This window comes from Onychostoma macrolepis, chromosome 22 (assembly GCF_012432095.1).
Source record: "Onychostoma macrolepis isolate SWU-2019 chromosome 22, ASM1243209v1, whole genome shotgun sequence".
NCBI lineage: Eukaryota > Metazoa > Chordata > Actinopteri > Cypriniformes > Cyprinidae > Onychostoma > Onychostoma macrolepis.
The window spans coordinates 3,510,950-3,531,133 of record NC_081176.1 but is presented as its reverse complement, the minus strand read 5'-3'; the positions used below and the strand labels follow the sequence as shown (position 1 = coordinate 3,531,133).

Sequence of the window (20,184 nt, the reverse complement as noted above, 5' to 3'; positions counted from 1 at the left end):
GGAGCGTCCTCTAGAGTCAAAACCAGGAATTGACTGATTCTAAAAATAAATACTTTTGAAGTTGAAAGTTAATTACACAATATACAGACACAGTGATTCCTCTAATAACTCGGTGTAAGTTAGTTCAGTTATTTCTGAATACAAACTCAGATTCCAGCTGTTGAGTTAATCAAATGTTTGACATTTATTGCAGAAAACAAATCTTTCAAGTTGTATAAAATGTATAAAAATGTACAAAAATACAAGATCAGATGATTCATAAATACACACAAAAAAAAAAAAAAATGAAAATGAAAATTTGGCCGTGAGCTAAACTAATCAGCAGCACTTCATAAAATATTTTGTTCGCAAAGACCATATCACATCAAAACTTTATTAAGGACACACTCGGACCAAACAAAGACACGACAATAACAACTTACAAATATACAGAATCCACAATATCACATATTTACATGCGTCATATTTACTAAAACGCCAATGATTCCACATATTTGAAAAAAGCCTGACTGAACTTAGTGCCAAATTCGTCAGTGTTAAAATTATACTATTTACAGATTCTGATAATCTACACATACATACATGAGATTACGCATCACAGCAGCGCAGGTAGGCACACCAGCACTGACAAACATTTGTCTTGCACTGCTCCATCGTGGCACCTTAAGCAGCAATCGCATACCATCATTATAAGCTACATTAAGTCTCTGCATGCTGCGCTTTCTATAATGCCGCCACAAATGGGCAGTATACATAGGGGTACAGTATGCTTTAAAAAGTGTTGTCTTCACAGATTCTGAGCACATACCAAACAAAAATGTCATTGTTTCACTGCGATTCCTTTTCACGTTTCAAAGATTAGCCCCTGGTTTCACAGACAAGGCTTAAGCCTAGTCCTAGACTAAAATGTAAATCTGAGGTGTTTCAACTGAAATAAACTTGCTCTGACTGATTTTAAAATATATCAGTGCCTTTGTTTTGTCTCAAGATGCACACCAGTAATGCTTTTTTTCTATGTTTATAAAAATGACTTAAATGTCCTGATTGAACTATATTCTAGTTTAGTCTAAACCCTGTCTGCGAAACCAGGCCCCGGTGTTTTCATCATTCAAACACAACCCACATTATATGCATAAAGGCATGGAACATAATAAACACTCTCAGTGCACTGCAAAAAAAATTAAAAATAAAAAAGTATTAAAAAATAACCTTTTTTGTGATCTTTTTTTACATCAGGTTATGGAAACAGATGGTCTGAAAGAACCAGTTCCCAGAAAAGAATCAGACTTCCCATCGCTAAATGTAATGCTCACCTTTCCTTACTACTGGACGGTACAGTAAACAAAGAGTTACAGTCACTAGCAGCAGAACTCCAACAGCAGCAGCACATATTCAGCAGCCAAAGACAGACCTGAACCTGAAACAGATAAAGAGAAACAGTCATGATTACTAAAGAGCAATTATTTTTACCAATGTGTTTTTCAAGTATTTACACTTTTCCTGCTTTAGTCATCAGCTGATATTGATTTAACTCATAAATGATGGGATCTGGTGGGTTTTGAAGAACATCATCAGCTGTCAGAAAAACAGATTAATTTTAATGTTAACATTAGTCTTGTGAAGAGCACGTCTTGGTTGTGTCACTTGAGATGAAGGTGATGATCTCAATTATAGTTTAATATTAGGATTGTTGCAAACAGGTGGAAATTTTCCAATAAATTTCAGAAACATGCATTCAATTGTGGAAACTTTCAGAAATGTTCCACACCATTTGATACTTAGTCAAAGCTCACTTTTTCAAACACAATGGTAAAAAAAAAAAAAATTACTGGTTTGAGGGAACTAAACTAAATGACACGCACCAGTGACGGTAACACTGAAGCTCCTAATGATGCTGAAACTGCTGTTGATGATCTTTAGCTCATAAACTCCAGAGTCTGTGATTGTGATGTTCATGATGGTCAGAGATCCGGTCTGTTGATCCAGTCTCAGTCTGTTTCTGAATCTCTCATCGCCATCTTTACACTGAACATCTGTGCAGATCTTTCTGGGTTCTTCACTGATTTCAGCGATGCAGAGGTCATTAAAATGCCACGTCATCAAATCATTTGTGTTTTTCATGACACCAGGATCTAAAGTGACAGATTCTCCCTCCTTCACTGACTTTCTCTTCATTTCATCTCGTTCAGCAGCAGGAACATCTGAAACACAAACAAACAGCTGCTGGAGGATCTTTTTGAGGGAAAACACTAGATAACATCAGTGAACTGTGGAATCCTCTTTACTTTGTCTAAAAACCAACATTTATCCACATTTGAGCTAATATGCATATTTTTCATCAAATCTGCTTGACTTTGAATTCCTAATGAACTATAAAACATACGGAGTATAAAATAATAACAGATAGATTTAAACTGATCAGAACTTTCATCTTCATCAGAACAAGACTGATAAAATTAATAACTAACCAACCAATAACTAACTAACTTTAAGGCATACTGAAATAAATGTATATTTAAATCTACAAATTCCACTTCAACAGTAAATGTTTTTGACAAAATGATCTTTATGTGAATTAACATAAAGGTAATGAGAAAAAAAATATCACTAATTTTAAATGTTAATGACTTGCTTTTAAACATGATGACGCACCATATACAGCAACAATGAAGATCTTTTCATTGATGTTGCTGCTGATGGTGATCCGTAGTTTATAAACTCCAGAGTCAATGTTTCTGGTGTCTGTGACGGTCAGAGATCCAGTCTGATGATCCAGCTTCAGTCTGCCTCTGAATCTCTCAGTGCCTTTATTACACTGAACATCTGTACAGATATAACTGAGATCGCCAGTCATTTGAGCGATTCTGGTGTCATTAAAATACCATTTTATATATTCTCGATGGTTTGTTTTAACATCAGTGCGTAGAGTGACTGAATCTCCATCCATCACAAATGCTGACAGTCCATCAGCACCAACACTGGAAACACCTGGAGAAGAAATTAGTTCATTATAAACCAAACAAAATTATTCATCAGGAAAGTAGAGTGAAATAGGGACGTCACAGTTAATAAATCTTCAAACCGGTATATAAACGTATAAATGTGCAACAAACTTTTGTTGTACAACAACAACAAAAAAAAAGACCAATAACAAATATTTATTTACAAAACTAATAAGTCTTGGAGGCAAGGCATATATTTATATCTTCAACTCTGTTCATGGGAACCCACTATCCTGCAAAGTTCATTTCCAACCTGCTTCAGCACACCTGCCTGTGTATTTTCACGCAATCTTGAGGAGTTTGGCTGCTTCAGGTGTGTTTGATTAGGGTTAGATTCACTGTTTGGATGAACTGGAAACATGGATGCTGAGGACATCTGCTGGTAAAGTCGTGTAAATGCGAGAACAACAGAAACTGAAACTGACTCATCCGGATAAATCACAAAACAGTGACAGATTCTCCAAACTCCTCTCGTCTTTGAAGGTTATCATAGTCTGCCCCAAAGCAGTTATAGTTCACTGGTCTGGACGCAGATATAGTCACCGCTGTGTTTATAGTCGCTCTTGATGTGAACGACTACCGCAGAAAGAAAACATGTTTTCTAACGTTACAGATCCTGAGGATTGTGAGTGACATTATTAAATTAATACATGAAAACAAACATCATAAGTTCATAATTGATTTAGCCTACACAGTCATCTGGCAAACATACACGAGTCTCATGGATGATCTTGAACAACTTAATAAACATTATATCATGGTTCATAACTGCTTTCCCCCGAACGAGCATCAAGTAGCCTACGTTATTTTTACAAATTCACAATAACGTATTTCCCATTACGATTATAAATAACGTAACTATATTCCATGAAAATACTTAAGAAGATTGTGCTATAATTACAAAATATTGGTTTTATTTTGAGGAAGGTACTACTTTGAAAACATAGTAACTTTTGGTTGTATATTCATTTATATTATCTATTTGGCATAAGTTTTTATTCAAAGCGACTCAAATTACGCTATCACAAATTAAACTGATCAGTTTATATAGCGATTTAATAGATTTCAACATTTATGTAATGATTTAGTTTTTAATAGATGTCATGTACTGACTGTATAATGTAACGCCCTCAGAGTGAATAAAACTGTCGCTTTGGATAAACGCTTCGTTTTTAGCTGACAAGAACAGAGAATAAAACATAAAATGTCTTACCATGTGCGAGTACAAACAACACAGCAAGCTTCATTTTTTTTTACAAAATAATGATAAATTTTAAAAATCGGATTCACATTTAAATGCCCCGCTTCTGCTGGCGATTTTCTTCTTTGGTGTGTGGCGGTTGGCAAACAGCTTTAGGTGCATATTCCGCCACCTACTGGGATGGAGTGCACTGACGTTGAGGGAGAGATATAGACCCTTTTTGCGCCGACGTCACGATTACGTCACGATTACGTCACCGCGCTAGCTGGCGGCAAAACAAAGGGAGAACTGGAGGCGGCCCATTCAAACCAGCGCAGATTCGGCTACATAAGGAGCTTAAAATATCATATTGTTGTGATGTTGGGTGCCAGAATCGACGTAGTACAGGCTCCAATTTGAAATTTTATCGCATATCTGCTACCACTAAAAGCCGACGACAGCTTTGGTTAAACGAGATAAAGTGAGCAGACTGGACAGAAACTATCGTCAGAAATGCTCGCGTTTGCAGCGCACACTTCTCAGGAAAGGTTAAATAAAGTATTGTCTTTTGTTGTTATGGATTATTTTGTGTTACGTGTCTAAAGATTTCTTATGCATCTCACGACGTCGTGTATGAAATAATGTCATGTGCTTGTGTGTAAAACAACAAACTGACGATTTATATGCTTAATCATCTGTAATATACCTTGTTGTGATTGATAGTGGCTGGAATTTCTAAGAACTTGGTAAGAAAGAATAATCAAATACAGAAAGTTCAAAATTAGTTTCTGGAATTTTTATTTCTAGAGAAAATTCACATCTTCCTTTATGTAGGCTGTATGTAAAGTATTGTTAAGGTATACTGTAATGTCACCGTAAATTAATTTACATAATTTACAGGATGTATACTTTAAAATAACTATTTGGCCATTACATGATACATTCATCTTCAAGTAATATATTGAATGTTTATCTTACTTTTTGTATTGTGGCCCAGTTCACTCTCACGTCAACGTTAACTTAGCTGTAAAAAAATAGTTGCCCGCTGAAATTGAAATATATACATCTTCATGACTAGATAGACACAGGCGAGTTTCTCTTTACTACTCGTTAGGTTTCTCTAAGGTTATATGCAACTCGAGTCACTCAGTCGGAGGTAATCCTGTCAGATCGTCCATCCTTTGAGCATAGGGTCGGCCAATCTGATTTTGTCCATTAAAGTTAACTTATTCAAATAACAATCATGGTTCTGCACAGTGAGTGACCTTAGGTAAAATCGGATTTTCTCCAGTCATTGTTAAGAAAACAAGCTAACAAACTGCATAGCTAGCTTTAAGCGGTCAGGGGAATCTTTCTGCCTCCACCTAAGCCCCGCCCACAGAAAAACGTCACAATGTTTACTAACAGAAAAAGGGTCTATATATATTTAAATAGTATGTTGAACACTCTTGCATCTTTATTTAACACATTTTTCAGTGAAAGCGGATTAACTGAATAATTCTAAGAGCTTCTTTAAGTTGTAGTCATTCATTGTCATGATTTACACACTTTATTTGATAATAATGTATATGTTGTTTCCAGAAATGAATATTTGGAATTTATATTGTAACTGTATTAAAAACAATTTATATAAAAACATATTTGCCATTTATTAGTTAATGTATAAACACGAATAGAAGTGCTCAAATTTATTTACATAGCATTTTATCACAATAAATATAATTTCAAAGTTGTTTTACAGAGAATATTCACATATAAAATAAAACACCTTAAGGTTTTAGCATGTTTGAATGGTTTACAGATTCAACAAATTCAATGTTGAAAAAGAAGCTTCAAAAGTGAGAAAATTAGTTAACGGGACACTATCAAAACAGCTCTACAGAAAAATAAAATAATCATCTGAAGTAATTCACATCAGCTGACCACTTGGGGGCAGCTCACCAGTACCTCAGCAGATGGTGGATAAAAAAGAAATATCCACCCTCTTGTGGAGAGAACAAAATAAAATAATAATAAATCAAGAATATGTATCTGTAAGGACCAGCACTTCAAATGGTCTTCTTACATGCTCACAAATACCTTTTTTTTTTTTTTTTTTTTACAATTGCTGGTGTTGTGGGGTGTAGATTTAAAGTGTCCTCTCTTGAGTTTTTAATATTATATTTACTATGTGTTTTTTGCAGGGGTGGACCATTGAGTAATTTATAAAGACAATCATTAAATTATTCAATGTTACCTTAGTTCAGTTATTTCTGATAACAAACTCAAATATATTTTTTAACAAACTCACAGATTCTGGCTGTTATGAGTCAATCGCATTTGCTCTAATGGCACTTCCTGTCAAATAAACACACATACATCTTTAACATCCTTTTCATTTTAAGAAAATAGTGTTCTTGTTTTTTGTGCTTAACTGCATTTTTGTGCAATAAACCAAAATTTATTCAGACACCTTCAACATTTCTCACATTATCACAGGTTTTTGCTATAGTTGATTAGAAAATTGTAATGAAATATGACAAAAATGTAAACCGTGTCAGAACAAATTAATCTTGATCACAAATGAATTACAGTCAAACCAAAATTTATTCAGACACCTTCAAAATTTCTCACATTATCAGTTTATTTGCTATAGTTTAGAAAAATGGTATGACAGGAACTCAAGAGTTAAACTTTCAGAACAAATTCATCTTGATAATGTCAGATAACTTTGATAGAAAGGTTATGTAACAAAACATGGTGAGTTCAAAGTGTCAAATCAAATTTGGTCCCAATTTTTTTTTTTTTTTTTTTATCAATTTTACTGGTAGTCCACTGTATGAAGAATTTTTGGGTATGTGTCACAGTTTACTTTATTTTGCTATCCTCACTTACATAAATGAACTATAGTGCGCTGCACCCACTAGTAAAAAATTTTAGAATATTTTTTTGGTTTGACGCAACGGTGGTGACAGCAGCTGCAATCCACCTGTCGCTCAAGTGGACACGCCCTTAATTATGCAGAACTTTAAGGCTTAATATAATTTAAACGGATGAGTTATGAAAATATTCACCCCCCTCACAGTTGTCATGAAGGGCACAATTAGCTATATAGATCAAAACCACTTTTTGTACCAGGCTGTAAACATTTTTTTTTTCTGCTGTAAATTTGGGCATTTTAACATGGGGAGTCTATGGATTGACTACCTTGTGCAGCCAGCCTCTAGCGGCCAGTCGATGAATTGCAGTTTAAGTCACTTACGTGTTGGTTTCAAGACAGAGACAAGGAGGTTGCCGCTTGGTTTGACAGTATATATATATATGTATATATATATATCTCATTCACCCATCCAAGTGCGCGCACACACAGAAGTGTGTAGTCAACAAACACATATACACACCCGGAGCAGCGGGCAGCCATTTTTTTACTGCGGCGCCAGGGGAGTAGTTCGGGTTTGGTGCCTTGCTTAAGGGTCATGGTAGTCTCCCACCTACAATCCCTGCCTGTACCTAGACTACAGACACACTATATTGGGGGCAGTTGTGGCCTAATGGTTAGAGAATCAGACTTGTAACCCAAAGGTCGTGGGATCGATATATATATATATATATATATATATATATATGGCATAATTGTTAGAACAGACATTTAGATCCAACCCTGATCAAACTCATCTACCTGTGATTTTCTAATGATCCTGAAGACATTGATTAGCATGCTCAGGTGTGTTTGATTAGGGTTAGAGCTAAACTCTGCAGGAAAGTGGATCTCTCAAGCCAGATTTGAGGATCCCTGGGTTAGAGAGTCGGACTTGTAATCTGAAGGCATATTACCATGAACTCAGATGTTCAGGCATGGTCATGACATCTGTGGCAAAGACTACGCAGACCACAAACCAAATCTGACCCAGTTACAACTATAACCCTGTTACAAGTTTAAAACACCTCTGACCTGTGACTCTTCTTTAACTGCTTCATACATCAGTTTTGATTGATTGATTCAGTACTTTCATGGCAAAGCAGTTTTATATAGACAGGAAGTCAGACTGTAAGGATTATAACAAACAACAGGACAGAAAGAAGCCCTTCAGCTAAGAAACAAACACATATTAAACAAATAGCCACTCTCATCTACGAACTATTTGTCCACCGAGAGTTTAAACCATTTATTTATTTTTCTGTAGAAATCAGACCAAAGCCGGTTTGGTGTGACACACTACAGACACACCACAGTAAGTTAGACTAGCAATGTGAGACATGAATCATTGAATGATTATAAAAACCATTTTAAAAGCCATAAGTTTATTTAGTATTAAATTTAGATAGATCACTATTATAAATTTCACACAATATTATACTCTTCTGTTACATATTTAACAATGAGTAGTTCCTTTTAAAAACCATCAATGTTGATAAAAATGAATGTTTTCAACAATTATGAACAATTAATGTCTTAATAAGAGCCATATTTATATGTAACTATAGACCCCAACACATACAGAGTGAGTCATTAGGGTCGAACTCTGCTGTGGGAGGATTCATGAAGCAGACGAACAGCTTGAGTGTTTTCAGCAGATGGTCTTATTAGAACAGACAGTGAACTGCTGAAGAAAATGTTTCACATGTTTGTTTTGCTCTGCTTGTGCTGTCTGACTAAGTTATAAAAGTTATTTAATTTCTTTCAGTTTCAGAGTAATAAACCTGCTGCTTTTGTTAGAGGATTTTCATTTGCTGTTCAATCAAATAAACCAAATAATATTGTGAGATCTACTCTGGATTCAGATCTCTTTTCAGGTCTCTCTCAGTAAGCCTGATTTAAAATGAAACTACGGAAAATATCCATTAAACTCTGCACTTGTTTTACTCAGCTGTACTGAACTTGGCCTGTAACTCAAAATAAATGTGAAGTTACAAGCAGATAACACCTTAAAGATTAAATTAATACAATCTGTGTTGTCCATGCATTTTCTTTTGCATCACTGCTGCTGTTACTCAGTTCATATTTAGTTACAAAAAGAACTGACTTCAGGCTTTGTAAACAAACAAAAGTGTGAAATCTGTTTCAGTTTGTTCTCCAGGTGTGTTTGGTGAGTCAGTGTCAGTAATGGAGGGAGATTCTGTCACTCTAAACACTGATGTTACTGAAATACGTTTAGACGACGACATTCTGTGGAAATTTGGAGCTGAAAACGCTCTCATAGCTAAAAAAAAAAAAAAAAAAGAAGCAAATCTTCTCCACATTTGATGGTCCTGATGGGAGACTCAGAGACAGACTGAAGCTGGACGATCAAACTGGATCTCTGACCATCACAAACACCAGAACTGAACACGCTGGACTCTATCAACTACAGATAATTGGAGCAAAATGGTCATCAAAAACATTAAGTGTTTCTGTCTATGGTAAGTAGAGATTATTTCTTCTGTCATTCAGATTTTTTTTTTTTTTTTAATTATTATTAAAGGAATGTTTAGGTTCAATACAACTTAAGCTTATTTGACAACATTTGTCACATATGAGGCTGGTTACCAAAAAAATCATTGTGACTCATCCCTTGTTTTCTTTAAAAAAATAAAAAAAAATAAAAAAATGTAATTAATTACAAATCATTTAAAAGCAGATTTTGTAAAGCTGATAATTTAATAAAAGTGCATTTAGGATTAAGAACCACTGCTTTAGATTGAGCTTTAGCAAACTATAAATAATGCTTTAACTACAAATTGGAATGTTTAATAATTGTATAGCTTGACATCACAGAAACAGTTACTGTCTGCAAACACACTACACCGAAAATAATGTGTATATTTATTTTCTGTCTCTCATATTGTCCAGCTTCTCTGCCTGTTCCTGTCATTACCAGAGATTTTTCACAAAATCTTTCATCATCATCATCACAGCAGAATTGTTCATTGTTGTGTTCAGTGGTGAATGTGGGTCATGTGACTCTCTCCTGGTACAAAGGAAACAGTTTATTGTCCAGCATCAGTGTGTCTGATCTCAGCATCAGTCTCTCTCTACCTCTGGAGGTGGAATATCAGGATAAAAACACCTACAGCTGTGTGCTCAACAATCCCATCAGCAAGCAGACCACACATCTCAACATTACTGAACTCTGTACAGGTATGATAGTGCTGAATATTAGAGATTATTCAGTGAGCTGATACACTGAAAAATAAACCACTTTGAGATCCCTCGGTCATATTTGAAGTCAGACTGTTTTTGTCATTACAGATCAGCGCCTAGCCTTGTTTTACATTCTGCTGATTTCTGCTGCTGGATCTCTGTTGATTGTTGCTGCAGTCGTGATGTGCTGCATCTGCAGGAAATGTAGAAAAACAGGTCAGAAATGTAATTATTAACTAAAAATATTAACTACCATTAACTAATTTCAATCAGATATAAGTTATAAGACTACAAGTATTGCCGCCTTAACAGTCTGTATGTTAATGCAGCTCAGACCCAGGAGGAAGATGAAACTGATTCAGCATTGTATAAATCAACTTCATGAAAAACGGTAAGATCATTCATGACTGTGTTGAAGTTAGTCTGACTGAAGTTTTTTGTGCAATATGAATCAGACATCATCAGACATCTATCAGTGATCAATATTATCCTCTGTATAGAGGTAGAAGATAAAAAGAAGAGTTCTTAAGCATGTTTTTTTTACCTATATACATTAAGTATATTTACTGTTTATTTTGTCATTAATACATTTACATTTTGTAACTGTGCATCTGTTTGCTCATTCAACTATTTAAAAGGTCATGTGATGTATATGACTTGAATGTGCACAGGCTGTGATGTTATTCTGCTATTCTTGAGCTTCTGTGTTGATGCTACAGTACTCTGTGAAATAATCATTTAGATAAATCTTCAGTTAAATAAATGATAAAAGAACCTTTGGTTCTGCTCAATATAGTGGAATTGGTCTGCAATTAATTTGCACTCCGAGTGAATTTGAAGCAAATTTCTATCATTAGTTTCTAAACTGTGGCATCAGAAGATTCCTGATTGAGCGTATTTTCCTTGCAGAAATCAAAGAAGGATGCTGAGTAAAAAAATGTCGCCCCCAAAAAATTATCAAATACTGTATCTGCTGGAATTGATGTTAAATACTGGACGATGATATTTCGGTTTTGTTCACATTTATTCTCTGATAGGATGTTTCTGTTATGTTTTGTCTCTTGTATCACATTTTTTGGTGGTATTGTGATGTATGAAACTTTCAGTTTATCATATGGGCATACTGTATATTCAATTCAATACAAAATTGCTTTATTGGCATGACTGTAAAAAATAACTAACTTGAATTATTAAACTTCAACGCTTTACTGTGCTATTTTATCATTTACTGTCCTTGTTTTATTCTTTTTTAGGAAACTACTTAGTGAAGATGAGTATGCCTATTAGAGCTTGATTAGCAGGTATGTTTAATTGGGGTTGGAGCTAAACTCTCCAGGATCGAGTTTGGACGCCCCTGTTTTTTAATCCCGGATCAGTTTTATACATTTTCTAAATTACAATATAAAAATAAGCTGCTTTATTAATGTTTTGGCCTGAGTTTACACAGTTTTTACCAGCAGGTGTCACCAACGTGTGAAACATTTTGCAAAACAACTGGTTCAAATGATTCAAAGTTTCAAAAAAATATATTTTCTCCCATCACTACTGTCAGTACCCAACATTTTTCCTACCTCCACCTTTTGTGTTCAGAAGAAAACAGAGGTTTAATTTTCTTATTTTACTGCTGCACCTAGTGATGACAGAAACAAACCTTTTCAAAATTTGAGTCAACTGAACCAATTGCTTCCCAAAACGATTCACTATTTTGAAGCACTGGAAACGCCATGTGCTAATGATGCCTGCTGGTCAAAACTGTGTAAATGCACTAAAAACTCAGGCCATAACATGAATATAACAGCTTTTACAAATTCACTGCAAAATGATTTATTGAAAATATTCTATTAAAATCATAATACCCATCACTAGTTGCAGCGCAGCATGACAATATTGCAGAGTTTGTCAACGCTTCTCATATAGATACAGCTTTTAATTATTATATAATAAAATGTCAAATGTATAAGGAGAGTGTCCGTCCTCTGTTGTGTGTGTCTTGTGTTCCCGCCCTCTTGTGTCCGTATTTGGTCATGTTCCTGACCTTGTTAAGTGTGATTATTAGTTCATTCTTGTCCAGCTGTGTTTTGTGTTTTGTGTTATTGTCATGTGTATTTAGTTCCTGCCTGTTTGGTTAGTTTTTGTCTGGTCTACTCGTTACTCCCCGGTGTTCTTGTGTGTCCCGGCCTTGTCGTTCCCTGTCTGTGTTGGATCTTATTAAAGACTGTTATTTTGAGTTATCCTCGTCTCCTCGTTCTTCTCTGCTGTGTGCACCGTGACCGAGAGCTGTTGACAAATTTCACCTGTAAAGCAGTGGTGACTGAGTGCAACCTTTAGAATGTGAAAATGTTTATTTATTTTATTTTTTTATTTTTAAATACATAATTAACTGTGTTAAATATGGTTGTCGTGTGCTACTGCTTTTCTCCCTCAAAAACAGTTTCTCATCATGGTTTAGTGTTTTCATAGACTAAAGGATCTTATAAAGCTGTTCATAGCAGCAAGACAGGAACAAGCCTTTCACCTAAAAACTAAACACACATGCAATGAATACCCACACACAAGCTGTTTGTCCACCCAACAGATCAAACCACGTTTCTGAAAGCCCGCCGCAACAGGTTTCAGTTTGACTCAGCTTTCAGATAACTTCAGTAAACTGGTACTGTGAGATGCACAATTTCAACTCTGTACTTTTTCCAAAAACTAAAATTGAGACATGAATAAATACAAACAACCATTTTAAAATCACTAAAGGTAGACTGTATGAATGTAGTTCAAATCTAATATTCACAGTATTCTTCTACTTTTAAATATTTGGCATAGTCAGGCAGCTACCTTTCAAAAACTATCAATCTTAAATGACAAAAGTAAATATTTTCCCCAGTTAAAAACAGGTAAAGTTTTAATAGGACTGTACATAATATATAACATACAGAGTGAGTGAGTGTGTGCGTGTGAGTGTGTGTGTGTGTGTGTGTGTGTGTGTGTGTGTTAGGAGGGTCGAACTCTGTAAGAGGAGGATTCAAACACAAGAGTCACAGTTCTAATGTGCTGTCAGCTATGGCAAGCCGTTTTAACTTTTATTCGTTCTCAGGATATGACTTCTTGATATCAACAATTCAATTTTTACTAGTTAAAATGTTCATTCTTGATATCAGGAATTAGATTTCCACTAGTAACAATGGTTATTTTTGATATCAGCAATTGCATTTCCACTAGTAACAATTTAATTCTTGATATCAACAATTGTATTTTCACTAGTTAAATGTCACCATAGGCTGCCATTCAAAATCAATTGTTGATATCAAGAATTAATTTCTTACTAGTAAAAATTTAATTCTTGATATCAGAAATACAATTCTTACTAGTAAAATGTATATTCTTGATATCAACAATTAAATTCTTGATATCAACAATTTAATTATTGATATCAAGAATTTAATTGTTGATATCAACAATTTAATTATTGATATCAAGAATTTAATTTCTGATATCAACAATTTAATTCTTGATATCAAGAATTAAATTGTTGATATCAAGAATTAAATTGTTGATATCAAAAATTACCCTCCCAATTCTTGATATCAACAATTCAATTCTTGATATCAGAAATTAAATTGTTGATATCAAGAATAGACATTTTTACTAGTAAGAATTGTATTTCTGATATCAAGAATTAAATTGTTACTAGTAAGATATTAATTCTTGATATCAACAATTGTTTTTGAATGGCAGCCTATGGTGACATTTAACTAGTGAAAATACAATTACAGATATCAACAATTTAATTCTTGATATCAACAATTTAATTCTTGATATCAACAATTAGCATTTTAACTAGTGAAAATCTAATTGTTGATATCAAGAATTAACATTGTTACTAGTGGAAATCTAATTCCTGATATCAAGAATGAACATTTTAACTAGTGAAAATTGAATTGTTGATATCAAGAAGTCATATCCTGAGAACGAATAAAAGTCAAAACGGCTTGCCATAGTCAGCAGGTATCTTATATGATCAGACTTCTCACTGAACAGCTGAAAATGTGTCATGTGTTTGTTTTCTTCTGTTTGTTCTGCTGGCATCTAATTGGTAAGTTATAAATATATTTATGTCATTTATTTCCATTTTAGAGTAATAAGTTACTGCTACCTTTTCAAACTAGATCTTCATCTACTGTGTTAAAAATCTCTTGTTTTAGAAATCTAAATTTCAAGCATTTTTCAGTGATTTCAAGTAAATTCTCCCCAGCAATTTAAAAATAATAATTGTAATACTTCTACAAACGTCATGAAATTTCAACAACTAAAATAAAACTTTTAGATAAAACTATTGAGCATATTTTGTATTTTCAAGCTGTAATTAATTAATCATATAACTTCACACATTTATTTTGCTGTACAGCAGATCATTTTAAAACACATTAAAGATCTAATTTGATTCATGCATCTGCCTTTTAATATATCATGTTTAATTTTGTGTTGTGTCCCTGTTGCTGCTGTTATTCAATTCACATTTAAATGTTACAAACTGTTTCAGTCTTTGTAAACCATGAGTTAACAAATCTATGTTCATGTTTATCAGGTGTGTTTGGAGCAGAGACTAATGAAACACAGTTGTTGTCAGTGACGGAGGGAGATTCTGTTACTCTACACACTGATGCTACTGAAATACATGAAGATGATGAAATAATGTGGAATTTTGGAGCTAATAACTCTCTGATAGCTCAAATAAACAGAGCCTCTGGAATCTTCTTCACATGTAATGATGGGAGATTCAGAGACAGACTGAAGCTGGACGATCAAACTGGATCTCTGACCATCACAAACATCACAACTGAACATATTGGACATTATGAAGTAAAGATAATTGCAGCTAAACTGTCTTCAAAAAAATTCAATGTTTCCGTTTATGGTGAGAGAGATCATCTGTCCTATCCTTCAAATATTTTCTTTTATTAATTATTTACATACTGAAATGTTTCAGACATACACACTCAATGCTCGTCATCACACTAAAAATGTATTAATACACTGAACTGAAAAGATTTTTGTTTAGATTTATTATTTATCATTATTTTCTCATATTTTTCAGCTTGTCTGTCTGTTCCTGTCATCAGCAGTAACTCTTCACAATGTTCTTCATCATCATCTTCATCACAGCAGAATTGTTCATTGTTGTGTTCAGTGGTGAATGTGGGTCATGTGACTCTCTCCTGGTACAAAGGAAACAGTTTATTGTCCAGCATCAGTGTGTCTGATCTCAGCATCAGTCTCTCTCTACCTCTGGAGGTGGAATATCAGGATAACAACACCTACAGCTGTGTGCTCAACAATCCCATCAGCAACCAGACCACACATCTGGACATCAGTCAACACTGTCACACATGTTCAGGTACAGCAGCGCTGATAATAGTGTTCATGTACACATTTACTTACATTAATGTTTCTCTTAATCATCACAGCACACTTTCCATCAGGGTCTTCAGAAGGCTCTGTGTCTCTGATAGTGCTGATCTCTGCTGCTGGATCTCTGTTGATTGTAGCTGTAATTGGGATCTTCTGGATCTACAGGAAACAAAGAAAAACAAACCAAGAAGGCATGTGTTACCTACTACTTTTAACCAACAAATAATTGTCATTAATTAATTCTCATAATTTTTGTAATTAATGCCCTCTAGTTTCTTTTTAAAATAAATAAACAACATGAAGATATCAGTGTAATCCACAGAAATTGCTAAACACCATATCAGATTACATGTCCTTATCTATATAATGAAACTGGACAGTGCTCTCTAGTCATTTTACTCTCGCTCTCTCTCTCTCACACACACAATTCTACATTTCTCAAGCTGCATCAAAACACTAGAAATAAAAACACAGAAATTCCACTCTAGATTAACTTAAATAACAATAAAAAGCTTTCTACAATTTGTGAGCAAGATGTTATAAGTGTAAAGATGCTGCTCAGATTAACATCTTTATATTAACAATGGCTTGTTGAGCTTCAATACTGTTTCAATTTCACCATACAAAGAATGCAGATTACATTACATCTATGGAATACATCTATAAAACATGGAAACCCAACGTGTGTGAGAGTGTGTTAAAACATCAAACTAAATTTGTTAATGTCATTTTAATTCAGCTTTTAACAATTAATTAAATGTGTACACTAATGCTTTGACAGTCTTGATAATAAAACATGTTGTAAAGAAACAGAATGAGTAATTTGTAAAAATGAGTAATGATTGAGTTTTGTTGTTTTAATATCTTTTATTGTTCAAACAGTTGAGACTCCTGAAGAAGAGATCACTTATGCTGCGCCAACTTTCAACAGAAGAAACAAATGTAAATTGGTAAGATAATTTACATTGTGTCTCTCCATATCATTTCAGCACATCAGAGGTAGATCTGTGTGCTGGTGTTTTGTCTGTATAATGATTTATCACATGCATCACACACACAATATCAAATTATGTTGATCATTTTATGTTGATTATTGCACTGAAATTGTTCAGTTGGTTGAACGTAAGTGCCAAAAAAGACATTCCCATTTTCAAAGCAAGAAGTCAACCTAAAATGTTGCATTTTTGACCTAGTGTTCAAATAAAAAAGATCAGATCATGTTACTTTGATGTTTCACATCACAGATTACATTTTAGCAAGTGATATGAAGCAATTGTAACATTGAAAGAGTTTGGGATCTCTAAAGTTAATCATGATTGAAGAAAACATTAAACAATAGTTTGTACAAGAAGACTAGAAGATAATGTTTTGTTAAACTTAAACTACTAGCTAACTACAGATAACTACTAGCTAGCATTAGGGAATGCTAGCAAGCTAAATACAATTTTAGGCATTTTATTATTAATATTATTAATGGTATGCTCAATAGATACTTAATATTATTTTATCATTATACTGTAATTGTACCACGTATGTTTTGACAAAATAAGAGATTGTTGCCATACTGTCGTTAGCAAAGTTATAGCACAACTAACACACAAGTTGTTATAGTGGGCTAACCCACACATAAGTGCAAGCTCCACTTTGATAACCACACAAAAACTCAAACATAACAGAAATATAAGCCTCCAACAAATGTACTCACGTACAAAAGCCACAATCTCTATCAAAATAGTGCGTTCAACCGACGACACAATGCAACGCTATGGACTCTGTTGCGCAATACAGCCACGTGAGGCAGCTTGAATTCAAACTTTGAATTATTATTTTTTTTTTAAATTAAGCTTAAAAATATATGGCAGATTCGGAATAAATTGCCTGTAGTTCACCAATCCTCAGTCGTTAAATTCAGCACCTTCATGTTGTTTCACACCCGTCTTATTTGGACGCAGCAGCGCCAGAAGTAAATATGGCAAACCTGATCTGTAAAACCTGATCTGTAAAATAAATAGTAACAGTTCTTTACCTTTACTAACTAATTAACTACATACATACTTACATATTTTCTGCTAATGCAATCCAGTGCATTGTCTAGTTTAGTTAGGCTAGTTAATGTAATCAGAATGTATTCATTTTGATGTAATGATTTAATGGTGCATTCAATTAAGAAACAACAAATATAGGTAATGACCGGTGTTTGATTTAAGAAATTACAATCACTTATCAAAATCTGCAGCGCTCCTGGGCGCATCTCTGAGCATGCGCTGCTGTAAATTGAGGGATTGCTGCTACTGTAGGTAAACGAGCAAGCATGCAAAACGACCACTGCCAAAATGTGTTCGCGCAAAATCAGTTGAGAACCACTGATACAGAATATGATGTTTGACAGCGTTGCCTCAAGCTGCTTCATGTTACTTTGGCCATAGGAGGAAGCATTTTATTTATTCCTAAATAACAATGCTAATCACATTGAATCAAAGTCCATATAGGCCTATTCAGGGTGAACTTGTCACCTTTAATAAAAATTAAAAACAAAAACAAAAATATATAGGCTATAGATGTGTATATATGTGTATATTTATGTGTGTGTGTGTGTGTATATACATATATATATATATATATATATATATATATATATATATATATATATATATATATACATTTATTTATTTATTTATTTATTTTGTTGTGGACTGTTACAGAAAATTAAAGAGGAGGACCACGTGAGTATGGAACTATCACCATGCGGAGATGACCCACCTTTAGCCCTTTCTATACACATGCAGCCAAGAGGAAATCACACCTTGCAGCATCATTCTGATGGGTTTAAAGTGCTTGAGGATGGATTAATGGTCTCCTAAAACCTCAAGAACTTTTAAAGTATCATCTACATCATATGGCCCATTGGATTTTCAAGTTTGACTCTTAAAGTTGACATGAGGGCAGTTGTGCCCTATTGGATAGAGATTTGGACTTGTAACCTGAAGGTTGCGGGTTTGAATCCCCAATTGCAGGCGCTGTGCTGTTCACTGCTCACAGTGTGTGTGTGTGTGTGTGTGTGTGTGTGTGTGTGTGTGTGTGCGCAAGTGGATGGGATTAATGCAAAGCATAAGTTGCCATGCTCTGCTCGTTTATTAATTTATTTACATCTGTACAGAAATGTGGTTTGATCTGATCGGTGAATGATCAGCTTTTGCATGATCTACTGCTGGGGTTTGTGGTTAATGTTAGTTTGTGAGTGTCTTATGTGTGAAAGCTGTCTGTCAATAGCGTGTGGTTGAAGTCTATTTTTTCCTTTCCTGCCCATACATGTTGCTCACAGCTTTGACGACTTCTCTACACAAAGGCATTGTGAACTCATCAGTATTTCAATGGTAAAGTCTGACCAAAAAAGAAAAAGAAAAAAAAGTTCTCAATAAGTTCATCAATATTACTGTGAAATATGAAAATACAATACTTTTGATACCCTGGGTAAAGAAACGTTTCACACTTGTGGTGTGGATTTATATCTAGTAAATCCTACTGAAAATAGACAATTAAGCAGTTTATATTGTAAAATTTATGTTTGATTTGGTTACATGACAGTGAAACAACATTTGGCTGTAAATGTTCCACGGCTGACATAAACATAGAATATAAACCGCTACAATGGCTGGTCCAGCAGATTACCAAATTCATCGTCATCAAAAATGACTGAGTCATAATGTCATGTGACTAATGACTCTGTATTAAAACTGTTTCAGTAGCCCCTTAACCCACACTGTACCGCCAGATGGCAATAGCTTTTGTTTTACATTAATTATTCTATTTGTCTCCATACTACTACTTGAAGGCTGAAAAAAAACTTAAGATTCAGCCTCTGAAGTCTATCGAAATCCTGCTGATCAAAATGCTGACCTGTGACCTGTATGGGTTACTTTGCCTGCTATCATAGTGAGAATCAGTGGAGATATGCTATTAACTAGAAGGCCATGTATGGAGATGTTCCAGATTTATCTATGCCTTAACCAATCAGAATCATGAAACCTGAAGTAATGATATAGTTTACTGGTCTATGTAGAGCATGATTGCTGCTGTATCTGAAGTGGACTGAATTCCACTCTCTTGACTTCCTCACAGACAGTGGTGGACAAAATACACAAATCAAGTACTTTACTCAAAGGCTGTACCATCTACATCAACTGAGAAAATTCAGTGTATCTCCAGTGATCCTGAAAATGTTCTATACTTGGGCCAGAGAAAGCGTTCTGTCCAAGTGCATCTCAGTTTGGTACGGCAACTGCTCCAACCTGTAAAGTCCTCCAGAGAGGAGAGCGTTTAGCGGAGCGCATCCTAGGTACTGCTCTTCCCTCACTACAGGATATATAGGCCTACATAAGACAACGCAGTAACAGGGCTGTTAAAATTATCAAGGACATCCTATTACCTGTCTGTTCAGTCTGCTGCCACCAGGCAAGTGAAAATTAGACTCTTAAGAGGAGCTTCTTCCTTCAGGCCATCAG

General features: G+C 34.6%; 1 protein-coding gene across 2 annotated transcripts; it reads right to left on the bottom strand.

Moving 5' to 3' along the window:
• Positions 1 to 230: 230 nt before the first annotated feature.
• On the bottom strand, positions 231 to 17,616 carry LOC131530298 (uncharacterized). Of its 2 annotated transcripts, none has more exons than XM_058760487.1 (6): positions 17,388 to 17,616; positions 15,713 to 15,841; positions 4,216 to 10,475; positions 2,653 to 2,988; positions 1,863 to 2,201; positions 231 to 1,417 (listed from the first exon to the last, which is right to left on the bottom strand). In XM_058760487.1, exons 3-6 carry the CDS (start codon positions 4,247 to 4,249, stop codon positions 1,359 to 1,361), a joined length of 768 nt encoding a protein of 255 aa, XP_058616470.1. In that variant the 5' UTR covers positions 4,250 to 10,475; positions 15,713 to 15,841; positions 17,388 to 17,616; the 3' UTR covers positions 231 to 1,358. The 2 variants fall into 2 exon arrangements, with proteins under 2 accessions (XP_058616470.1, XP_058616471.1); XM_058760488.1 differs by having other exon boundaries at positions 17,392 to 17,616.
• Between the last annotated feature and the right edge of the window lie 2,568 nt (positions 17,617 to 20,184).